Source organism: Tinamus guttatus, unplaced genomic scaffold (genome assembly GCF_059628265.1).
Source record: "Tinamus guttatus ecotype Peru unplaced genomic scaffold, ASM5962826v1 Tinamus_guttatus_pri_ptg000470l, whole genome shotgun sequence".
NCBI lineage: Eukaryota > Metazoa > Chordata > Aves > Tinamiformes > Tinamidae > Tinamus > Tinamus guttatus.
Window position 1 is genome coordinate 2,623,818 of NW_028289004.1, and position 25,118 is coordinate 2,648,935.

Genomic DNA, 25,118 nt, shown 5'->3' on the forward strand with positions numbered 1-25,118 from the left:
CAGCTCAGTTGCTTCCTGAAGTACAAGTGATGTCTTTGAATTTATTAGGATTTTTCAGTGTTGTGTTCATCTAGTGACTTTTGAAAGTGTCACTTTTTGTCATCCATGGCCTCCTGTGGCAATGAGTTCCACTCTCTAACTGCGTTTTGTGAGAGGAAAATGTCTCCTTTTGTGTTTCTGCAAAATGTCTTCAACTTTTCCTAAGTTCTTGCAGTAGGAAAAACAGAATCTTAGGTTTTGTTCTTCTCTCATACCCACTCCCACGTATTTACAACCCCAGCGTTGCAATATCTCCAGGGAGTATATAATCTACAGCATATATTCAGATAGACTGCTCACAACATGCACTAGACACAGTTGTAAAGTATAGCTTTTCATTAAGATTGAGGCACACCCAGCCAGAAAGGCCAGACAACACAATTTCAGGAGCTGAAATTAATCTTGCTTAATGCCGTGATAATTTTGCACAGAGATGAGAAAGCATTTAGTCTTGAGAATGGTAACTGGGTGTTCAGGGTGTTCAGCAATAAGAAAAATGCTTTTTGTGCCTCCTGGGGTGTGTTGATCCATCCTATCCAGAATAATTTTTCTGGAAGAAAGAACAGTCTTTCATTAGGAGGAGGGGGATGGAATTTCAAAACAATATCCCAAACACCTTTCACTGGCTATTTTTTCCACCTTTTTTTTTTTTTGAGATGACTTAATATCATTGTTTCCAAAATGTCGGAGAACTCCACAAAGCGTAAGACTGTGCCAGAACATTAGTAGAATCTGCCAGACTTATTTCAGAAAAACAAGGAAAAGAGGGAGAAAATCCCAAAGGCTTTCATCGAATTGCATTTAGGCACTTTATTTCTGTTTAAAAGCCAGTGAGAGTGAGCGTTCATCTAAAGTTTTCCTGTTTTCATTTGAGATAGAGTTGTATTCAGATCTTCTTGCTACAAGTTTGTCATTTCTAGGTGTCCCTGCTGGAGCAGGGAGTTGGAGTAGATGATCTCTAGAGGTCCCTTCCAGCCCTAAGCATTCTGTCATCCTGTGATTCTGTGATTTCCAAACGGCGGTGTCGCACGAACCTAAGTGATACTTCTCTGTCTATGGAAGTGAACTTTCTGAAGTCAGTGTAGTACTTTTCAGGGGTAGTGCTTTGATGTGAAAATTAAAGATTAAGATCCTGCCTGTCTTGTACCAGCTTCGCTGCAGGGATCAATGAGCCAAGTCTGCTGATATAGTTGAAACATGGGTTGGAGTTCAGAAAAGGCAGCCACATTTTAACCGGTTTTCTAGCGGTCTGCAGTTCTCCTGAGCATGGTATGTATCACCAAGAGGTTATCTTCACAGTGTAACTTACCTTTATCCTATGGAGTGCATGAAAAGGTGAAGATTGACAGGAAGCAAGAAGAGAAGTGTAAGCTGTGTAGGTTAGAAAACATGTGAAGGATTTAAAAAAATTGCTGTACTTCATGACTTCTGAATTTGTCCCAGGACATTTAGGCCAACACTCCCATGTCTTCCCTGAGATATCTGTTTGGAAAATGCCAGAGTTAAGGACAACATTTTTCAGCTGGAAGATAAAGAGAATGAAAGATACTTTCCTTTTAGTGAGATAGTGTTCCATGCTTTTTCTTGAATAAAAATAAATCTTCACTTTCCATCAAGTCAACTTTTTTTTTTTTTTTTGAGGCAATTGCTTATTTCTCATCACAGACTTTAATTTTTCAATTCAAACAATAACCTCTCTCACATCCCAAATTTAATTTAGCCTCCTCAGGAGTACTGGGGTTTTCTATTCAGCAGCCACAGGAGATGTTCTTCTCCCTTGGCCAGAGCTGAAACTAATAGCCACGGCATGTTTGCTTATCTCTTATCTCCGGGGTTAGATCACTGCTGTCAACTTCTCCCTTGTTATCTGGCTGTTGCTACCGCTCACTCAGTTGTACAGGGATGTCAGTTCCATTAATAACCCGAGCACCATGCAAACAGATATTGGAAACAGGTGAAGGGAGAGGAAATTGTATTTAATGCTGATGTCGCAGCTGTCGTTTTTTAGATTCCGTCACAACTCCATAAGGCCAGGATGGTTGCGTGACATCAAGGCATTTGTGACAAATCTCATGCTCGAAATAGAAGGAGGGAGACAGAAAGATGGATGGACACACATTCACAGGCTCACAGGAACTGGGATGAATCCGAAGCTTTTGTGGCAGAAATGCAATGCAGGAGTACTGGTGTGCTAAAAGGCAGCTTAATTCTTGCAAGGCACAGGAAGTCCTACGTCAATGACCCCTGAAAGTCTGCCTGAAAGACATTGTTGTCTTAACTTTGTATTCTTGTTGTTTTACCAAGAAAAACTTTCATCTATAGAGGAAGGACTACGAAGAGAGTGCAGCACCCTAGCTGAGCAGTAATATATACTGTGGCACAAGGGAATCTCTTTTCTATTGGAGAGGGAGTCTATGAGGGCACAGCTACCTATCTACTTGGATTCTTTCTTTGTTCCCAATATACTTGGTTTTGAATACAGAGATAGGTAGAGAGGTACTAGACTATGCATAAGCGGGAAGCTCCAGTGATAGTCTACTTCCCAATTCCAAGGGCCACTGCCTCCATCCTGGAAGAGGTCAGACTGAGTACTGTTTAAGAACGTGTAGCCTGCTTCACCTTCTCGTGTTCTCATATGCACCTTATTTCCAAGTCCAGGCCCACAAGTTCTTTCTCTTAGATGCAGGTCTAGGTCAGCTTCAGCTCTGCAGCACACAGGAAGGTGAGAAAAGCCACCAGGCTCTGTCTTAGTATCTGAGGCTGATTTAGTGGATGTGCTTAAACTGCTCATACCTCAAATGCTCCATCCTCATCTTCTTTGGCAGCTTTGCTGCTGTTGTAGGAGAGCTAAATGTCTCAGTTCCTGACAAGTCTTAGTTTATACCCTGGTGCAATCCTGAAACCAGATGCATGTTCACTGCTGTGAATGGCATTGAAGGGACAGGCAGGATTAAGTCTCCACTCTGGCTGCTTTGGAGAGTGAGCTAAAACCTTCCTTTCCATCCTATTCTTTTTTCTTTTTTTTTTAAACTGGCCATTAAAGGAGTGTTAAAGGAGTGACTTGCCCCCTGCAAGAGGGATTTATATGATACCCCTCTTCACACTAGGTACCAGGTTATTTCATTATTGATGGTGGCTGTAAGTTATTCAATAGCTAGATTCATTTGAATCCATATATATCAACTTCTGTGAGTTTGCAGACTCACAGTGCTTTTGGTATATATATTCTGATTTGCCAGTTATTCACCTATGTGGGGAAGGTTTTCATTGGGTATTATTTTGCTGCCCAGGGGGCCATTTAAAAGCAGGTTGAAAATCTGGCTGCAGCAGAATAAGTTTAGAGTGTGATTAACTAAGCCTAAATTCATATGGTTATTCAAAAATTAAATGTTGTAGAATAGACATGGTAATTTGCAGTTGCACAAATGCAATTCTCTTGAATTTCAATTCAGCTTTGATATTTAAGTGCTGTTGGTATCTTCAGAATTTTTCTCTACCTTTGGTCAGCTATTTAGGTGCTACAGCTGTATCTTTAGTTAATTCAAATGCAGGTTTGGTGTACAGTTCTTCAGTCTGTGTGGGGCTTTGACCTTCCCTTGATTGCTCATGCATCCGACCGGCTGTTTGGCTTGGCAGGATGTGAGCTTCTTCGTGTCTTGTAGATGTGCAAGACCAAGGCAGAGGAAAGAGGAGAGTTGCTGGAGTAGTTGGGAGGATGCAAGAAGCCAGCAAAACGGGTGGTGGGTTGTGGCTGCAACACAGTCTTCAGCCCCCAACACTGAGTTAGCCAGGCGCAGAAGTTTCAGTAGCACTTTTACTTCCTTGGTTACTGTACTAATCACAGAGCTCTGTAGGAAAATTGTGAAACGGTAAATGGCTTTTCAAAATGCTTCAGGCACTGGTATTGTTAGACTTTACCTTTTAGGGATCTTTATAACAAGGAGATCATCAGATTTGGGAAGCTGCTCCCTTACTGTCCTCTCAGAAGCCAGGATGCTGTGCCTAGGAATAAGGGGCCTCTCGCTGCCCTCCCCTGGGAGAGGAGCTCTGCTGTGGCTTGTGCTCAGTTTTCTAGGTAGGTAATAAATTCCATCATCAAATACCAACATACATCCCACCAGGTATAAATAAATACATAGATGTAATCATAGATTATTTAAATAAAACTATATAAAGATTTGGAAAAGAGAGATTTGGCCTTGAATAGAAAGCAGTGTGCTTTCTACATATGTTTCTTCTAATTGTATACCAGCCCCCATTTTTGTCTCTGTATATGCATGTTTTTCTCCCCCATAAGTACATGGCATGGACAAGAGGTAGTGGCATGGTTGTTGCTACTCTGGACATCAGGATCCCTGTTCAAGCAAAGGGAATTTCTTTCCAGACACAGAGAAAACCTGTATATTCCAAGTGGAGTAATATCTTTGTTTAAAAACTAATTGGGAAATGAAGACCTAGGGAAATGTAAGAACTAGTCTCCGCCATGTCTTGCCCTAGCAGTATCTAAATGTAGAGCTTGGTCTGATGCTGTGTGGCTAGAAATGAGAAGAGGGTTTTTAAGATTTTATTCATGCTGTGGGGCAGGGGAGAGCAGCTCTGCAACCTTCGGTAGGCAAAGATAACCTTGAAAATGTTAAATGAATATAAACTGATGCAAACAGACGCTGAGGTCAGAAGTTGTCCCTCTCTGGAGCAGGTTATTCAGTTTTGCATAAAATTGCCAAGAGAAACTCTGTGATAAGTCATATCCCATACAGCTGTGTTGGGAGAGAGATTAGCTGCTCCTTGCCTGTCCCTGGGGCTGTCCCTCTCACCATGTGTTACAGCATTCAGAGACGGAGCTCTCTTTAGTACAACAGACTTTGTAGCTCCTTGGGGACATTTATTTCATCAGTCAGTGCAGTGGTTTTTCTTAAACCTGCTGTTATCCCAGGGCTAAAACACAAGCAGAAAATAAAGGTTTGCAGCAAGGTATGTGCGTTTCCAGCAAAAAGGTGGCATGACAGCAGTGGGCAGTGGGAAGTGATTGATCAGGAGTTCCAGGGGAACAGTCCAGGAAGGAATTTCTACCAAAAAAAAAAAAAAAGTAATAATTCTACAGCTCGCTAACATACTAGAGCCCAGCCAAAAGTGGCTTTCTTTCTTTCTTTGTCACTGCATATCTTCAGGATTCTGGTGCAAAATGTGTTTGGTAAGCATATCTAATGTGATTTTAAAAGACAGATAAAAAGGACTTTGAGGTTATTCTGGAGGGATTAGTGTGTGTGTGTTTGTTTATTTTTTAAGATAAGTGCCTTGGAAAACATAGAGCAGTTCCTGAAAATAAGGACATGAGGGACAGTCTTCTGAAGTACTAAGGGTATGGCTAAGCTTAACGCTGGTGCATGAGCTAGAGAGGGCCCCAGCACCATGCTAGTGATGGCCTGTCCCTTCAGACAAGAACTGTTTCACTTCTGGCTTGTCTAAACTGCAACTGGAGATGCTCCTGGCTGCTTTCAGTCACCTCCATGTAGTTACACCTGAAATGACCTAAAGTGTGGTAGAATAGTGCATAGAAAGCCCCACAGTGGCAGCGCCTGCTCACCGGTGGCATGGGGATGCGCTGTCACAGCTGTCCATCTCTGCTTGTGTCTGTTTCGTCGTCTGTGCAATGTCCTTTCTTCTGCTCCACAGACTTGACCCCAGCTCCACCGAAGACTGGAAACTCTTAAAACTGCCTTTGGACAGCAGTGCTTTGGGGTTAAATTAATCTTTTACTGGGTACATCAGTTGTGCTGATCTGCTGTATAAGTGCAAAGGCAATGTGTTAAGGTATTTTTCCCTAACTTTCTGGTGGGAAATTGTCTGCTCTGGGCTGCTATTGGAGGATTTGGCTCTTCACATCAGACTCATGTCACTATAAAGCCAGGTGGTGTGAACTCACCACATCTCCTCTTCACAGTATTTGACTCTGTATCTCTTTAGTGTCCATGTGGTGTCCTGAAGACATAACTAGTGGGGTTTTTGTTTGTTTGTTTTTACAAGATAAAGGCCTGAAATAATGTGAAGGTCAGATGCAGATTTCTAGGGCAGTGTTTTTAAGCCTATTCGGGTACATGTTGTATTTCCTAGAATGTGGCATGAGGTGATATGCAAGGATGCCAGGCCCTCTGGGATAGTGCTGGAGGACTATGGAGGTAATTAAACCTGTTGGAGCCTTAATGATACCTGCTGAGGATGGTTCCTGGGGCATACTGTCCCCTGAATCCTGCTGGAGAGTTGTTTTGGAGCCCATCTGTTGGTAGAAGCCAAAATCATTCACTTGGCTCGTTCATTACTTCATGTAGCTATCAGCTATATATTGGTCACCAGGGACTGTTTATTGGCATAGTTTTTGTCCATGTATCTTCAGTGTAAAGCAGATGCAATTATTAATACCCACCAGCACATAAAGAAAGAACCTCTCCCATACCAAACATTCCACCCATAAAAAAAGGATAGATTTTAGGATTTAGGTGAAGCTTTTGGAGTAGTGTTATCAAGAAATGTTCCTTTCTGTAGTCACTGATTTTTTTTTTTACATCCTCATTGCCCAAGGATGGTTTAAGATTCTTTATTTGTTTTCCAGAGAGTTGCTCAAGCTTCTTCATATTCATCATTTCAGCTTTTTTCTTTTCTTTTCTCTTCTTTTTTTTTTATTCTTCTCAGATGGGAATAGAACGAACTGTTTTAAGATTTTGATCATGTAACTGGGTATGTTGTTGATTCCCTGAAGTCAAACTACAGCTTTCATTCAAATCTATGGAAAGGATGTATCTAATCACTTATGTATTGTATAATCACAGAGGAAGATGTGTGCATTTAATTTCCAGAACTCTGGCTCTGTTCACAGACTGTATCACTGTCTGCCCTGTGTAATAACATTTTACATATAAAATAATTGAATGATGATAATTATTGTACAGAGGTTATAGATGTGAAATGGAAATAAACTTGATAAGTATTTTTAATGTGGGATTAGTTTAAAATAAATTGAATCTCAGTGTAACTGTTGTCACAATGCTTGAACCAATGGTTGTTCCAGAGAAGAAACACGGATTCAGGGCAGGAAAGACTGGCGCACTGATGTAAAGTGTTGTTTATTGTCTCTTCTGTGAATATTGCTAAAGTTTTACGTGCTCACAACTTTATTGACTGTAATATAACATTGCCTTGTGGACAATTAGTGGGTATTAGGATTGAATTTGTAACACTATCTAACTGCTTACTTAACAAATTTTGTGTCTCTCTTTTCTCCTACTTTTTCTAGAATGGCAAGGTATGGTCCCTTGTATGAATGGGTGGGTAATGTTTTCTTGTCACAGAATCACAGAATGGTTGAGGTTCGAAGAGACCTCTAGAGATCATCTAGACAGATAGATCATCATCTGTGGGATTCCCCTGCTCCAACAGGGTCACCTAGAGCACGTGGCACAGGGTGGCATCCAGGCAGTTTGGAAGATCTCCAGAGGAGAATACACAGCCTCTCTGGGCAGCCTGTTCCAGAGCTCTGTCACCCTCACAAGAGAGAAGTTCTTCTCACATGGAGATGGAAATTTATGTGTTTATCCTCCCAGTGCCCAGAGTGGTAAAAGCACCACAGCAAGAGAAGGTATTTATGATACCTTATCTTCAAGACTGGCAACTGCCATTTACTTTTCAATAGGAAACTTTATTTGTTGAATGAGGCTTTGGCTTGAAAAGATGATTCAGGGGAAAAGGTAAATTTAGGTAGTGTTTCCTGTTTCTTCTCCACTTTCCTATGTCCACTTGTGACTGCAGTACTGCCTTGCACCAGTTACAGCATTCACTGGACCATCTGTGTTCTGGTTCAACTCACTGATCGGGCAGAGAATTAGCTGGGGAAAAAAATGGATGTGTTCCTACTGTGTTAGTGAGCTGAGCCATCTCCTAGAAGGGTCTGCCAGGCACCTGAAGTGGCTCAAAAAGAACTAGGAACTTGAAAAAAGTTGAAAAAAGAACTAGAACTTATTGAACTAGGAACAGAAGCAGAAGTTTGCATAGCAACGTGAGAAAATGAAAAATTGAATATTATTTTTGTTTTGGTCTCAAAGTTGCTGAACTGACCTACTTTTGAAACCAGGGCTTGTATTTAACTGAAAACAATTCTTTCTGTATTTGATGCCATATTTTGTATTTCTACTGCTAGATGTGATTATTCGCCTAATTACCTATTACAAGAATGGAGCAATAACCATATTTTCCATTTTCATAACGGATTAATTTAGAACATCCAAAATAATTATCAAAAAAGATAGAGGGGAAAGGGATGACAGGGTGAGTGTGAACTGATATGTGAACGGTTTGTAAAATGAAGCTCCCAAAATTTTGAAAAAGCATGTTCGATAAGTTTACTCTTTGGTGATTCAAACATATGAAGAGAAGGGTAGACCAAAGTTTAGAAATAAATATAGTAGCCTGATGATTAGCTGTATTCTCGAAAATGATTCTAGCTGGGTCACTACAGATCAGGTACTCTTAATAAATGATCTTATCATTTCAGACCAAACAATAAAAGAGTTTGTGTTTACACTGCCACTTCACCTTTGACTGCAGTTTGCAATGTGCAAATACCTGACATTCATTTGGCCTTCACTGAGGAAATAAAATACTTGATTAGAATGGGCCCAGTCCGCATACCACTTAAGTCAGTGGGTCACTTTCTGCTGATATCTGTAGGATTTGCCTTTAGCCCTATGATGGAATTTTTCTATGTTTTATCAAGATCCATCATCCTGTTTTCCCATTTTTCCTATACATAAAATCTAAATAGATGCAGTGATATGTATGCAGCAATTTTACCAGATGGCTCTTGAATCATCTGCTTTCAATGAAAAATGAAAAGACCAGACACGTACATAAAGGCTGGATTAATCTTTGTAATTAAATGGAACATTACTTTGCCATGAATGATTTTAGCTTTCAGAATGTATTTCATGGTAATTTTTCAGTGAACTGTAATTGTATTAATTTTTTTATATTTTTAGAAGCTTGAAAATGATCTTCACAAAGTTACTGTGAGTCAAATTGATATATAGAAGATCTGTGTTAGACTGGTAAAACTTTTTGAGGGTGGAACATACACATTTCCCCCCACACCTTTCATCAGTCAGGACAATATGCCAGTGCTTGGTGTTAGCCTACAAAGTGTCTTAAGCTGACTTTGGGCAAAAAAGACTCTCAGGCAGTTCATGGGCCATATTTGAATGTCAAAGAAGAACTAGACTAGAATGAAATCATGCTTTGTAGCATTGAAACACGTATGTCGCCATGTTGGGAGGTTGTTCAGTCAAGAATGAAAAGTCTTTTACTGTTTTGTCTCTGTGGTAAATCTTCTTGCAATTTTCTTGTCCTGATGTGAGCAGAAACACGCATGGATGATAAATTCCTGTAATAAAGTCAACGGTGAAACTTCCTTGTGTAATCAAATGGCAAAAGGGACAGTTGCCCTCTAGGTCCTCTGCTTAGAGCCTGCTCTCTCTAGACTGCCTGTGTAGTAAATAGTCATTGCTATTGCTCGAAAGTATGTTCCTGTTCTCCATCACCACCTGCAAGAGCCTCTCAAATTCACAGAGAGGAGATTCTTAAATTGCCAGGCAGCCTAAGACAGACTGAGTACTTAACATTATCTGGAATAAATACCCATTGCCCTCTTTCCCCTGTACATGTGACTATTTAATATGCGAAAGAGAGAAATGAAATGAGCCTTTAAACCCTAAAATGTTGCAGATGATGCATTTGGGACAGAGATTTATGTGCAGTTGCCACACAGTTGGTTACTGTACATTTGTCACATTTTGTTTGCTTTATCTGTCTGCATGTGTATGACTCCTGGAAGACCGAGCTTTTAAACATACTTTTAATAATATCAGACTGGATTTAGCAAAGCAGAAGGCAGTCTTAGGAGAGTTTTCGACTCTCTTGTGCTGTTGGATAAGGAGTCCTCCATCTTCATTGAGCATTACTTAAGCAAATAGCAATGGTAATCAAGGAAGCAAGACACTTTTGACACAGAAATTCAGCAACGTCTGTCCAGTGAGATGTTTACAACTCATCTGTTGTGTAAGTAGGGCAGTGTGGTGTGCCAGCTGCCTGGGTTTGGATCTGATCCAATCTCCCTGGATGTTTATAGGATTCACAGGGACTTCAGGGGATTTCCAAATTCCCCTTATGGGTTTGTTTCAGCTCCTGGTGAGGTCCCCTCCACCAGTAGCCCCACATCCTTTACTTTTGGCATCTGGGGACTTGCTGGTGTGCACAGCAAGTGGTGGTTTTGGCAAATTGTCTGTCTTTCCTTCCCGAGTGCCTGGACTTCATTACAGGCTGGAGTCAGGACCTTGGGGCAGTCCTCAGCAGAAAAGGGTGTTCTTGGTCCCTGGGACCAGGCAAGCTCTGTTGCTTCCACACCATGGTGTGCTACTCAGGGGGTACAAGGTGTCTTTGGAATGCTAGCTCAGTAGGATCCCAAGGGGCATGACTGACCTGTATGTTTTCGTCTGCATCACATAGTGAGGGCCATATAGTGAGATATGGATTGCATGCAACAGCCTTGTACTGTTTTGTTGCTTTGTTCTCCGTCAGCTCTTGTTCTAGATGTTCACCGGAAGACTCTAAACAGTGATGTTGGTTTGTAATTTTTGAAGGTGCAAAGGCTTTTGTTTCCCACAAAGATATTTAACATGTATGTGGATTTCCTATGAACTAACTAACTTCATTATGTAGTAACAAGGTTTGTTATTTGTGCACTGAATCAACTCAATATGACTGCTAGAACATCTAAGAAGCTATCAGAATTATGGTGTTAGTCAGCTCTGTCTTAGTGTTTACTCATTAAAGAGTATATGGTCGTATTTCTTATTTGCTCAATTTTCTAAATCCCAAATACTGTAGTAAGAATTTAAGTAGTTTAATATAATTGCAGAATTTAATGTAATAAAATAACATATTTTCCTTATTTTACAAAATAGAAACAGCTTCAGGAATTGATAAAACATAAAATACTAGACCTTTTTAGCTGGCTTTCAAAAAAGTCCTTCAGCTAATCCTTCAAATTTGGGGTTGGGTCTATCATCACTTCTTTATGCAAAGAAGTGTACCACTCTGATTGCGGTAGCATTGTCACACGTAGGCTTGCTTCAGTCCCCTATGTTTGGAGCCTGCGGGGTGTGAATCTCTTTTCTTTCATTTGGAAGGCAGTAAGAGTGTTTGTAACATATAACATAACAAGGAAATGTTCTTTTATTATGTACTGAAACAAAATCAACAATTTTTGATCAACATTGTGCTGTCTAAAGAATCAGTGAAATGACTTTGTACTGACTCAATGCTTATCACTTGTGTCAAAATCACCATCAATTTTTGCAAGTTGCACTATAAATTGGTTTTAAAGGGGTGCCTCTTTATCATACAAATTTATCATTTTAATCAAAATGTTAAGGGAGTCAATTATGTAGACTTAACATAGAGGCTACTTCATTAAGTGATTCAAATGATTACCATTTCTGTGTACTGAATGACCTGTTTTTTCCACACCCAAAATATTTGAAATTCACTTAGCCTGTTTAAGCAGCTGACTTAATAGAAATTTAAACTGCTGAGTTTTCCTTCTTTACTTTCTGGAGACTAATATAACAAGTAGTGCTGAAACCCTGGAAGTGAGAGGTTAGTTTTTCAGTTCCTTGGAAAAGTTCAGTCAGATGGTCCAGACAGCATCGACAAGCAAAAATTAGATGCTCTTCTACACAAGCTTGCCGACTAATTGAGCTTCCTCCCTCCTCTTTTTCTTTTTTCCCTAAAGACATATAAAAATATCTTTTAAAGGCTGCTATGCCTTCTGGAAAACTGAGAAAATGTTCTACTGAGACTTAATTTGGCTCATTTCATATTTCCTGCTCAGCATTTGTCTTCTATTGTTTTTTTATCACTGGGGATATTTGCATGACAATGGGATTTTTCTTGCTTAAGAGTTCATCTGCTCCTGCTGCTAATTTCCTACCTGAAGTTGCAATCTTCTGTTTGTGACATCTTAATTATCTCAACCGTAATTAATTGTAATGTCACAAATGGAGGATTATGACTTCGGGTTGGAAATTAGATTGAAATATTGAAGGAATCTCAAAAAGACTCTTGAAAAATAAAAGGGGAGATAAAATATTTCCGGTTAACCCAATGTGGTCTCCCACCAGCTTCCTCTTTACAGCCATGGAACAGCTGTTTGTAATTCTTGCCATCTTTGGTCTTCCTAGGAGGTCCTGCTGTGGAGATGTTGTGGAAGGGAAGAAAGGGACTAGGGTTTTACTGGAGAAGGAGGATAACCCTCCCTTGAGCAGCCACCAAAAAGCAAATGGAAATGGGTGGGTCACCAGCAAGGCTTGGAGGCCTGCTCACAAGGAGTGGTTTGCAAGGCTGGCATGTCCAGGGTTGATTTAAGGGTATTCTAAAGACTTAAGGAAGGATTATGTTCTACTTCCTCAACCATAAAAAGCAAAGCTTTATGCTACCCTAGTCCATTATGGGTTTAATTTATTCTATTGCTTTGACATATTATATTTCTGTGTAAGTCCTCTTATCCTTTTGTATCTTTTTACTTTTCCCTTGAAAATCCATTGTTTCCATAGACATTCTGGATCACCGTTTTTTCTGTGAGCTTTCATGAGGACATTATTGAACTTGTTTACGTAGCTATGCCATGATTTGTCAAATGGGAATACTTATCCACAGTTTCTATTGCTTCACACTACAGTGTTTATATGAGTTGTGCATAAACACTGAGACAAGTTCATGACTCCAAAAGAAAATAAACCTAAGTTAATGAAAACTGTCTTATTTCAACACCAGTACTGACTTTAGGATCAAGTAAAGTAGAGGGATGAGAGTGCCGAATGAAACAAAGATCAGCCATGTGATCTAAAGAAAGTACAGTCTACTTCAGAAAAGAGTGCACCCATTCTCAGGGGGTGTAAATAGAAGTGACCTTCAGTGGAAAGATGCCAGTCTTTACCTTCCGGGGCTTAGGTTCGTCCTAGTAACAAGTACCAGGTTTATTTCAAGTATTTTTGGAAGCGTTCCAGCTGCTGTGCTGCGGCAAGATGGGTTCTTTTCTGTTAGCTTTTGGAAAACATTGTAAAAATAGTCATTTGTCTATCACTTGATTAACTCAAAAATCAGAGCAAATTAGCTGTTGGGAATAAAATATTGTATTCAGACACCTCTGTAAGCCTGCAAAAAACTCTCCAGGAGTCAACAAAAGCACGGTATTAATCTGAGAGCAAAGCTGGATCTCTGTGCTGTGATACACTGATTTGTGGCACCGACTTTACCTTGTAGGCCAGTTGATTTAAGGTTAAGCTATGATGCTTTCTGGGAGGCATAGTAATGCATAATGAAAAAAGAATGAAAAAACCCATGCACTGAGAAATGGTGAAGTCTGCCAACATATTCTTTTTTTCTTTTTCAAAGGCGAAAGCAGTTATGGCAAAAGTGGGTTACCCTCAGTTCATAAAGAATGACACATATATTAATGAAGACATCAAAACAGTAAGTGTCAGCATTCTTCTTTTACATATTGCAGCCATTCTTTGCTGCTTTCTTTCACTGCTGTCTAAAATCAAAGCAGTGCTTTTGTTTTGCACCCTTCTGGAGTTCTGCTTGCTTGGTTATTTATACTTCTTGAATTGAGTATGTGCGTTCTTGTATCTAAAACTTCAACACCACAGTGCCTATGTATGTGAGATGGCCTCCAGGCCCGCTAGGAGTAAAATGTGCCTGGATGCAAAAAAAAAAAAAAAAAAAAAAAAGACATTGTGATATTAAACATATTAGAGGTTAAAAATATCCTGGATAAATTTTGTATTTAGAGTTGCATTATAAAAAAAAAAAAAAAAGCAAACTCCTCAAAATAAAATTCTTATTCTTTTTCTTCAGAAAAGAATATCATATTTCTACTCAGAATATCATAACTCATTTGTACCATCTATGTTCTTTGCCCCTTCTCCAGGCTATACATTTCAGTTATTATTTATAATTATGCCTAGAGGTCTTCAAAATGTAGTCCCACTGTGCTGGGTGCTGGACAAGAACACTCTTGGGGGACTTGTTTGTTATGGCCGAGCCAGTATCTGCTCAGCCTCATTAACACAGGAAGGCAGATGGTTAAGAATAACAAGTATTCTCATTTTCCAAAGGAATGACTCTGGCATCTGTAGGATAAGCAGTATTACCTGTAGTCACAGACAATGTGTAACCACAGATTGGATCCTGAACCACAAAAATCCAAGTCATAATAGAAACATCTTTGCCAGAGAAAACAAATAAAGCTAGCGAGAAGTATAATTAATAGAAAAACCTGTGGAAAACCAACTCTACAAACCAGTCTTTGTTCATAGGAAGAGCAGAGAGAGGTGGTGCTGTGAACCCTTGTCCCTGATGTAATGAGGCTGAAGACATGACAAGCTTTAAGTTTCAGAGTAGGGAATTACTCGCCCAGATAAGCAATAATGAAAAACCCATGCTAATCAAGGTTGTAAAACCATAGTTTGAAGTACAACTTGATCACACGTGCTAGAATTACTTCAAACTGATAATAGCCTTATCAGCTGGATTTATAAAATATTAACAAGCCCTTTTCTTGCATGGTTGGTCATGTCTGTGGGCTTTGCTAATAGATTTGGAGGCTTATGGAAACCTGGAGCCCTATGTCTCTAAATGCCACTTAATGTGAGAAATGATAAGAAAGCAAAGCAGAATCCTTCAGGGGAATAGAGTAGTATAACATATTTGTAATGAAATGCGAAATAAACTGAAAAGGCCCTTATTGCATTTTGGAAAGTAGTTCTAAAATATACTTTCAAAATAAAAACAGTCCCATTTCCTTATGGAACAGTCTGACTTAACAATAACCATAGAAACATATGATCTGCAATTAATCATAATCCTCAGTTCCTCTCTGCTAGTCCAGACAAGCATTTTCGGTGTCCCAATTCTTTTTGCAGATCTGTTCAGCCACTGCTTTTCTATTCTAAAAAACCTTTAAAATATTTATTCTTCCTATCAAGTGTGAACTTTTACTTCCTTTGATAACAGATCAAGATTAGATGATTATTTGTTTAAAATAAAATTATTAATTTTTATGTCAGCTTTTGTTTCCTGGACATGTTTTAAAAATGTCCGTGCTTTATCTATACAGATGAAGTTTACAGAAAGTGACTTTTTTGGCAATGTATTGCAAACCCGCAAATACACAGCCCAGTCTGATTTCTACTGGCTTAGAAAAGAAGTTCCAAAAACAGAGTGAGTAGACAAAGCACAAATGTACATAATCTTTTAAAATATTTTAATTTATTTTTAAAATTTATATAGTTTATATACAGCAGCATATTAAAATACAGGAAGTCTACAGAGAAAAAAAAGTTATTCAGAAACTTCCGTGGATATTTTTATCATGAAATCACTTTTTTTATTAAGTTCTAGGTATTTCTGTTCTGATATACATTAGTCATATGCTTGCAGCTTCAACTTTAAATTTAATGGAAAAAACAGGTAATTGAATCTCAATTAAAATTGGATTATGTCTCTTGGTCACATTTAGAATTATAGTAATACAGCAGGGATCTGTGAAATACATCGTCTATGAGTGTAGCCATTAGTAAGGGATAATGTTATTATTACTAATGGCAATCAGTGTTGTTAGTTACCTGCTGTTGATAGGAATGGTATGGAATAAGACATCATTTAATTTACATATGTTACATTTATTTATTTGTAAACCTGAGAGTACATATTGTGTTGCATACAGTCATCAAATACATGGGAGAATCGATCTCCTTTCTTACTAGTGGGTAATCAAATCCTTATAATGCAAATTTAAACCCAAACATAAGTTAATTAGTTTAATCATACTACTTAAAAATTGCTCCTTCAACACAGAGACTCTGAAATCAGTGCTGCTGCTTAATTTTTTTGGTTGCATTTCCTTATGGCTCTAGTAATTCTCACTCATGCTGTGAACTATACTTGCTTCAAGAAGGATTCCACATCATCAGTGAAGCAGGTAGGGGTTGTCAGCAGGGCAGGCATAAATTCCTCCTATTTAGGGTGTTGGAATTTGCCCCGCTATTTTTGAGAGGATGTTTATGGTTTAATTTTACCTGTGAATTTTACCTTCTATTCATAATCTCTCGAATACTGTAAGAATTAATCCAAAAGGAATGGTTTTGTAGGATTTCCTGCAGCCTTGGAAGCCTGGTCTAGAGCATGATTATATATATTCTCTTCAGACCACCAGTTTCCCTGTGGGCAATGAAATGACACTTACTACCCTGAGAAATGGAGATCAACAACCTTTATCTTTCACCCTCATGAAAAGAGTTGTGGCTGTGTTAATGCAGACCAAATAAATAGATTCTTGGCATGATAGGAAATGTCAGCTGTAGGAAAATTAATTGGCAAGTATTCCCTGAAACATACAGCTCAAGAGCCATAATCTGAGAACTGCCACATCACGGGAATGATTAAAAAAAGAGAAGGATTTGCTCCATTGCCCACTACAAGATTGAGTGCTTCCTCATGCTTGTCTTTCCCGCTCGCTTTCAAGGACTACTTAACAGCAGGTTCCTCATTGCCGTAGTCTTGCCCTGAAACAGGCAAGACTGTTCTAGTCTACTTTTATCCTTTCATTGATAAAAACAGATAAATAGATCCAATGCCCACAAAATATCTCATCCTAAACCCCAACGAGGAGGAGCAAGCAAGTGCTAATGGCCCTTCCTCCCCTATGTGGAGAGGTGGAGAGGGGAGAGGTACCTCCAGTGGGACTGAGTGTGCTGGTGGAGGACGGGGACCCACCAACATAAAACATGTCAAATATGGCCCTAAACATATCCACTTATCTCATTTTAGCTGCAGACTACAGCTTTCTGGTGCTTTTTGTTTTCCTAAGCTTTTATCTTTTGTAGCACTCCACAGATCATTGGTCTATGCGGAAGCTTGGCATTGTGTTAAAAGATAGTTTTCCTTGGGGGTTTGTTTCTTTTCTTTTTATTTTATGTTTTTTTTTTGTTTTGTTTTCTTCTTTTCCCTAGTTCAGTAGCTTTCAGCAAAACATTTATAGGTAAATATATATATATAGGTATATATGTGGGTAAATATATATAGAGAGAGAGAGGAAAGAGCTATGATAAGCTGATCAATGCTGTGGACTGAAAAAGGTGCATAAGAAGATGTTTTAAAATATTATAAAAATATTTAAGGAAATAGTTCAATATAATCTAAGAGAGAAACTAGATAGTTTACTTTGTAGTAATGTCACCCAAAAAAGGTAAAACATTGTGTTCGTTTACCAAACAGTTCACATTTCTCAGCAATATAATTTCAAGCTAAATTCTCTTTCCTCAGTACCACCCACTATATAGAAAATCAAAGTGATGGTTCACTGGTTCACTCTGAACTCCAGTGAGAGCATTATGAGAGGAACAGGAGGCAGAAGACAAAGGATTTTGATAAAAGCAGGGGATTGCTATTGGCAATGTGAATGTGAAAGCAAAATATTTATTCTGGAAATTCAATAGTTTCATACTCTAAGAAAGGGAAAAAATCCCCAGACTAGGATCACCTATCAAAATTCTTTGTCCCTGGTTTTTCTGCCTCCTGACTGAGCAGTTACTTACAGCAAAGTAGTGCAGCATTGCTCAGACTATGGAAGTGGGAACGTATCGGATATCTTTGAGGCCTGGCTGCTCCCCACAAGCTGTGACAGCGCTCTGTCTGGGGCTGCCTTGCCCTGTGGTCATCAAGGCTACCCAAGGTGGAACTTGCTGTTTTTAACACCTGCTTTGGATACTGGACATGATCTCAGCAGCTGACAGGGGAATGGGCTGTTATTGCCCCCAAAGCAGGGAATATAGGCTGGTATCAGGGGGGAGACTTATGCAAGGGATTCGGGTCAGCAGCCAAGGATATAAGGCATGAAAAGGAGCGGGCTGGGTTGGGAGAGCTGAAGGAATGAGGAACCGCTGGAGTGGGCAGCGTGGGAGGGAGGAGGACCAAGCAGTTAAAATAATCCGGGTGAGGCACAGCGGGAACAGAGGGATGCGAAAGGCAGCATGCTGGAGAGTGGTGGCAATGTGGAAGTGAGAGATAAAGGAGGATGAGGACCTTATTCATCTATAGAACCGTGTCCATACATATGTATAAATGTATATAGGCACACGCACCTTTTTCACTGAGGTTGAATCTATCCTTGTTAACACTGATGGTGTACTTGCAAAAAGCAAAGGACAGAGAACTTCTTTGATATTTTTCCCTGCAGGGTACAAATGGATGTTAGGTTAAGCACAGTCATACGATAGACAAAAATCTGGCCCATCTTTAATATTCATATTTCTCCGTTAAAATCAAGATATCTCCTCAATGTTTTCTAGCTTGGACAAATCTTTCTTCGCATTTCACTCAACTTTCTGTGCTAGAAGCATAGGCTTCTGGCAGACATGTAATGAGAAATGCAGATGGTGGAAAAGAAAAAGACTTCAAGCTTTCCTGCAGGATTTACTTTGGTTTCTTGACTGCATGTGGTTGTCTGTAAGTGCTGGTGCTTGCTTCACTGTGGGTGAGTTAGAGGTGAAGCGAGCTCAGAGGGGTGCTGGGCTGGATGCAGTGCAAGCACTCCCCTACATGAAAGGAGGAGCAGACACAAGGATGCTGGGCGGGTTGGTGTCCGCGGGAGGCCGGCCAAGCTCTCCACTTGGAAATGCTGGGGATGGGCTAGCCCTGGAGAAGAGAAAGCCAAAGAGGAGCCACCTGCAGCCTTTTCTTCTCCTTTGAACCTCCTTTTAAGCGGAGATCTGACACTGCAGGTGGGGACCAGCCTTACCATCCACATTTCTTGCCCAGCTCCAAGGAAGAGAGGAAGCAACCTGGACTGGGAGGCGAGTCTTCTAATCCTGCAAAAGAAAAAGTCTGAAAACAGACTAAGGAGTGAAAAGAGAAAACACATTTTCAAAAGTCACCTTGAGAATATCTGCCCCTTTAGAAGTTTTTCCTTCTATTCCTTTTTTTTTCTGGGGAAGAGATCTTCTGGATTCCAGATTATTAGCAACTTTGTACTGTCTTTTACTTCCAACAAGCTTAAATGCATTATACATTCACAAGTTCTTTATTATTATTATTATTATTTACCTGATTTTTTTCCCTTTTTTTTCATACTTTGGACTTTGAACACCAAATTCTGCTCTACCTGAGTGTAATTCAAGAAATCAAAAAAACAAACAGCAACTTCAGTTTAAGTTTTAGAGAGATAAAGTAATAATAAAAAGTAATGTTTTTCCCTGTATTGTAGCTGTTCTCAGTCATCTCATTTCATGACTGCCAATGCAGTACACTACACTCTTAGCTCAGAAAGGCAGGTATTATAGAGGTAGTTGTACCGTAAACAAACAGCTGCTTCACTTGCTAACATGGCGCAGGTTTCAGATTTCATGTTTTGCAAGAGAAATCTCAAATTTACAGATGTCAAATCTGCAGCATTAGGCTGTGCTACAGGAGCTGATAAGGTAATGTTACAGGATATCACTCAAAGCTGTCCCTCTTTCAAATGCACATAAGAAGTGGAAACAGTTCTAGCTTTACTATTCAGTCGGTAGTTAATAGGAGTTTAGAATTTCTTATGCTTCTCCTTTTTCTATCCTTCTGCAAATAAGTCCATTTTTTGTACCTTAGCAGACTAAAATGTACTGAAATTCTAACCAGATCCAGTGCAATTGCCCAGCTAAGCTGACTTTGAGCAGGAATACAAATGCGGTTTCTAAACCTCCCTCACCAGATTTACTCAACAATTTAACCTCAACAGATATTTATTACAGATCATGTAGTAATTTGATATATTCTTAGTCAAGGTCTGTCATTGAAGGCTTACTCATTTGAATGAGCTCACTGATAGCGTGAGGGATGTGAGGTGAAGTTGTTGTTCTAGTCTGAAAAGTAGCAGTTAGAGTTATTTCTGTTCTTATGGAAAATGCTTCCTAAATCTTTTGGAGAACGACTCAGAATGATGCAACAAAATGCCGGAGTGTGAATGTGCTCCTTGCTAAATGGCAAGTACAAAATCAAGCAGTGCACTCTGTTCGTCACCTGAGAACTCTGCTTTTCATGGCTTTTATGTCTTCTATCTATTTAAAAATATAACAAATTTATGCAGGATAGTTCTTCAGACCTCCCATGTAAGAGGGACTTTTAAAGACTGTAGTTCACTTTTATCTGAGAAAAATGGGACTTTTGTCAATATTTGGTTTATGCTAGGCTCTAGAAGCAGGATGGGCCCTGTCCTTGCTGATCACAATCATGCTGGTGGGTGGATCGTAAAGAAGAGAGGAGTAGCCTCAGGACAGAGGTGTTGTGGTGAGTCCTAGCAGCTTGTGTATAAAGGTCTACTTGTGAGGCAGGTCCATCGGCATGAGAGCATGACAGCTGTGGTACACTACAGCCACAAGACAGCAGGTCACACCAGGGCTTCGAGAAAGATTTATAATAAGAGTTTTGTCTTGGCAAAAGGGCCAAGATCTTTCAGACCTACAGCTAAGCCTTACAGTCTGACTGAAGAGCAGGTCCGACTGCCCAGGTAGCCACTTGTAACCTTGCATCCTCCCAAAGAGTTCAGCTGATTGCTTATTTAGGAAATTCTGAAAGGGAGGAACAGGGTAGTATTTTTTTTTAATAAATAATAAAGAGATGTAATGTCTGTAATAAAGAGATGAAATGTCAGTGATAATAAAATGGAGTAATGGAAAACTGCATAAAGGATGCTTATGATGAAAAGATGAAAAAAACATTAGAGGGTCTAATTAATGACATTGTAACTTCGCATTTGTTCACAGAAGCAAAGCTGGGAGGATTATCTGTGGCAATTAGAGTCTTTAATGGTTAAGATATTTACATGACATTTACATGAGGTTTTCATTGGTTAGTTTTCCTATTTGCTACGCTGTAAAAGAAGCTGCCCAGCTTGAACATGAGAGAGGCAGATAAAGGTATTGATAAAAGGCAGAGTGCTGTCATTCTAAACCCTTCTCTTTGTTGTATTGTTTATGTGAGGATCTATTGCCAACCAAAAACACAATCAGGATCAGCAGATAATTTGATTGTACTATTTTAAAGCAGAGACTGTTCTTGAACGTCACTGCCATCATGTTCTGAAAGATATTTCTTTGTCTTACTCTTTGTTTAGAAGCTCTTCTCTCTTCTCTTTGGACATTTTTTTTAAAGCAATTTCATTGGATTTGTAAAACTTTACTGAAATATACTGACAAAGACAGTAAGATTTTTTTTCTGTGTGGGCATTTATTACAGCTGTTTCTAATTTATTATGAATTAACCACTAATTCTCCTCATCTTTATTTCTTTATCCTCATTCTTCATTATATAGACATTAGGTTAAATATTGGGCTCAGTGAAGTCAGGATTTTACCTTTAGGAGGTTTGGATCTTGCTGAAGCTTGCTGAGATTTATTTCTAGTGATTCGGGTGAAACTACTGTTGATATATATGAGTTTAGGCTAAGGAGGTTCATATTTACTTTTTACTTTTCAGATCTAGGTTTCTTTCCAGTCTGTACTGGAAATCTAATTTTGCCAATATACCTTTTTAAAATTTGTTTTGTGGTGTAAGTGCTCCATTTATTTATGGTCACACAGATAAAATTAGCAGTGTTCATTGAGTAGGATACAGACGCTGAAGTGTTCATTTCTAACTTCAGTTCCCAGATAGGACCCGCTCATATCATTGGGATCATCCTAAAAGACTGAGGCCACTTCACTCGTTTTAAACTGCTTTTCACTAATTTCCAGGGAGAGTTTTTCCATACATGGTTGAAAGACAGGTGTAACAAAACCTGAGTTTTTGCTGCTGCCATTAGTATTACATCTCTGTTAGATGAAGTCAGGACTTCAGTCTGTCAGCATGGCAAATCTCACAAGCACAACAGTCACTTAAAAATAAAACATGTGAGGTAGTAAGAAGCTTAACAGTTATTCCTGTTAAAATTTATTTCAACATGCATTTAAATAAAGCCATTAAACAATAGACTTCAATGGTCTGGAAAACATCATAACACATTTTGAATTGAAGAAATAATTAAAGGTTTATGTATCGTAGGTCCTTTAATCGCTTTTCAATGAGTTTACTTTTTATCATTGTTCATTGTGTTCATAAAGATACTTAATTGTACTGACAGTTGATTTCTTCTGCTCTTACTACAGGTGGTTTACGAGCCCAACTACTGTTAATGCTTTTTATAGTGCATCTACTAATCAGATCAGTGAGTATCCGATTTTTGAGCCTTATTTTAAAGTATGTGTTTGGAAAATATACGTAGCAAGCTACATATCTGCACTGTTCATGTGTCTGTGATGGAAAACCAGATGTCATGAAAATCAGAAACTCAGAAACGTGGTAATTCAGCTATGATTCATCTTAAGTTTATATGAGCAAGGGCTCATATGCATTTGAGTTGCCCCGCATCAGCTGAGCTGTAGTTTCTGCTTGTTTCTGTCCATTGCAAATGTGGAAAAAGATTTGCTAGCTCAAATCTCTCTCCTTAAAGTACAAAATGTTTCTGTCTTCTACTTGCTGTAGAAGAAACATGCACACACACCTTCATAAATATGCAGCATTCTTTAACTGATTTTAACTAACTCTTTAACTCAGTCCTATGCTGAGTGTCAATAAAAAAGGTTAGAGGAGACTATGGTATAGATTGGGAAAGCTAAGAAATGTTCTCCAGCAGAGGTGTTCAAAGCCATTCACCTTCAAGGACAAGGAGTGGTATCTGTAATTAAATTCCTCCCTGCATACTTTGAAGTTATTCTGTAAGTACAGTACAATCCATTTCACACTAATTTTAGATCCAGGTTGTTTTTAGGCAGCAGAATCAGACAGTGCCTGGTTTGGAGGTTTATGAACTATAACAGATGGGTTTTTCAAAGACATGTTTGGTTTTGGATGTTCAGTTCTATTCACTTTAATGGCAGTTTACATAGAAACCTAATTGACTTTAAAAGTCAATACCTCTATTTCTAAGGCTAATAGTGGATACTTTACAGAGACACTTTCCTTCCTGCGTACTACCTTTGCAAGTTAAATCAGCCTTTCTTCCTCTGTGCTGCCGGAGTGCAGAGGGCTGGCCTCTCTAACTTCCATGATTTTGGTCACCAAGGACAGGCTTGTCAAAAATTGCTGAGTGACTCCTCCTTATTTTTCTGAATCTCTTTTGATCACACAGTAAAATAGTTTTTGAAGGACACAGATGAATGCATCATAGTGATGAGGTTGTTGCAGAGAACTGGCACTCTTTTAACATAGTATCTGCATTTACCTACTTCTGTAAATAATTTTTGCCTCTAAACTATTCACTTAGCCTCCTTTGTGACTAAGTGAGCTCATTCATAAGGTGAGTAGGATAATTAGGCAAATTTTTGTTTAAAATTAGTTCTACACTTAGACTGAACCACATTAATTAATGGGCTATAATCATTAAGCAGCCACTTTTTTGTTGATTAGCTGAGTGAACACTCAAGACAATTTAATTGAATTGATGAGAACTCTGAAGCGTATGTGGAAAAAATGGCAGTTTGTTTTCATCTTAAATTAAGCACAAAGCATCACTGCTTTTTCAGATGTATTGTGAATTCAGATAAATTTGGAGAAAATTTAAACTGTTGCTGTTATGTCTTTAACATTGGGTCCTTTTAAGTTTCAGCAGCATTCAGTGCTCTGACATGGTACATTAAAGAAAGTTATAATAAGAAGCTAGAGTTACTGATGCTAAATTTCACACTTGCTGTGTCTAACAGTGTCACAAAGCAGAGAGATGTCATACAAAACCCATCAGTCATGGGTATAGAGGCAATTGTATTTTGTATCCTGACTGCTGACCTTCTTGCCCTGCTCGTGTTTGACCGTAAAGTTTGGGTAGTGCTGCCTGTTGTCCTTTTCACACTGGACCTAGGAGGAAAGGATTTACATGAATCTTTTGGAACAAAACCATCTCATACCTGAGAGAGAGAGGTACAGATGTTGTTTTGCCCAGGATTTATGATTGACAGGAGGACGATTCAGAGAAAGGCATAGTCATCTGCTACTGCTGGCTGTGGAGACTTTGCATACAAAATGTTCCTTGAGAGACATGGGAGGAACGTGCTCAGTCCTCAGTTGCTGATAAACTGTTGTCTCGTTACTACTGAGCTTCCATTAATACTGCTGGGAGAGAACTGAACTGCATGAGACTGAGCTTTGCAAGCCCAACCATGCTAATACTGTCTACCTCTGGGCAAATCTCACACCCAGGAGTTACTACCTGACTGCTTACAGCTATGTTTTCAGTAGCCATCTATAGCAAGTTCTATAAGAGCTGATGAAATGCTACAAAAATTGTGACCTGTTTAAAGGCCTAACTAAATAGGCAAAAAAAAAAAAAAAAAGACCTAAAAAAGAGAAAGTCATCTGAGAATGAAAAATGAGCATGAACAAAAATAAGCAAGTTAAATGCAAAGCTTTAATATAGCAAGCCAACAAATATTTTGAGGAGCAATTTTGTAATAACATAACAACTAGCAATATAATCCTCTCTCAAATACTCTAGAAAAATAAGAGTCCAGGAGGCATAAAACAAAGAAAACGCTTTACACTGAAAGAGTTTCTAAGGTTCTTATCCTAGAGCTTTCCTTTATGGGAAGTAAATCTCAGTAAGTATCTCAAATTTAGTGTCAATAGAAGATGCTTTAGAAGAAATTCATAAAGTGAATTGTGACAGAGGTGTGAGACAGCTAATATTCTCACAGGTGTTTTAAGGGAATTCAGATAAAAAATTGCCAAACTGCCAGCTTTGGTGTGTAGTTTATCAATTATACCGGCCTTAGCACAGGAGGAATAGAAGTGGAAAATGTCAAACTCCTCCTTTTTTTTTAAAAAAAAAAACAACAAAAAAAGAGCACCCAGAAGGATATAAGTATATGCAGAAAATTCAGTGTGGATCCTGTGTGAAGGAAATTGGTAGC

General features: G+C 39.0%; 1 protein-coding gene across 1 annotated transcript in view; it reads left to right on the forward strand.

The window, feature by feature from the left end:
* The window catches only part of PHEX (phosphate regulating endopeptidase X-linked), a 93,831-nt gene that overhangs the window by 48,826 nt on the left and 19,887 nt on the right, over positions 1–25,118 (forward strand). The window contains exons 13-15 of the mRNA XM_088532716.1: positions 13,537–13,614; positions 15,263–15,366; positions 22,323–22,381. Coding sequence (XP_088388842.1) covers positions 13,537–13,614; positions 15,263–15,366; positions 22,323–22,381 — 241 coding nt within the window. The remainder of the gene's footprint in view (positions 1–13,536; positions 13,615–15,262; positions 15,367–22,322; positions 22,382–25,118) is intronic.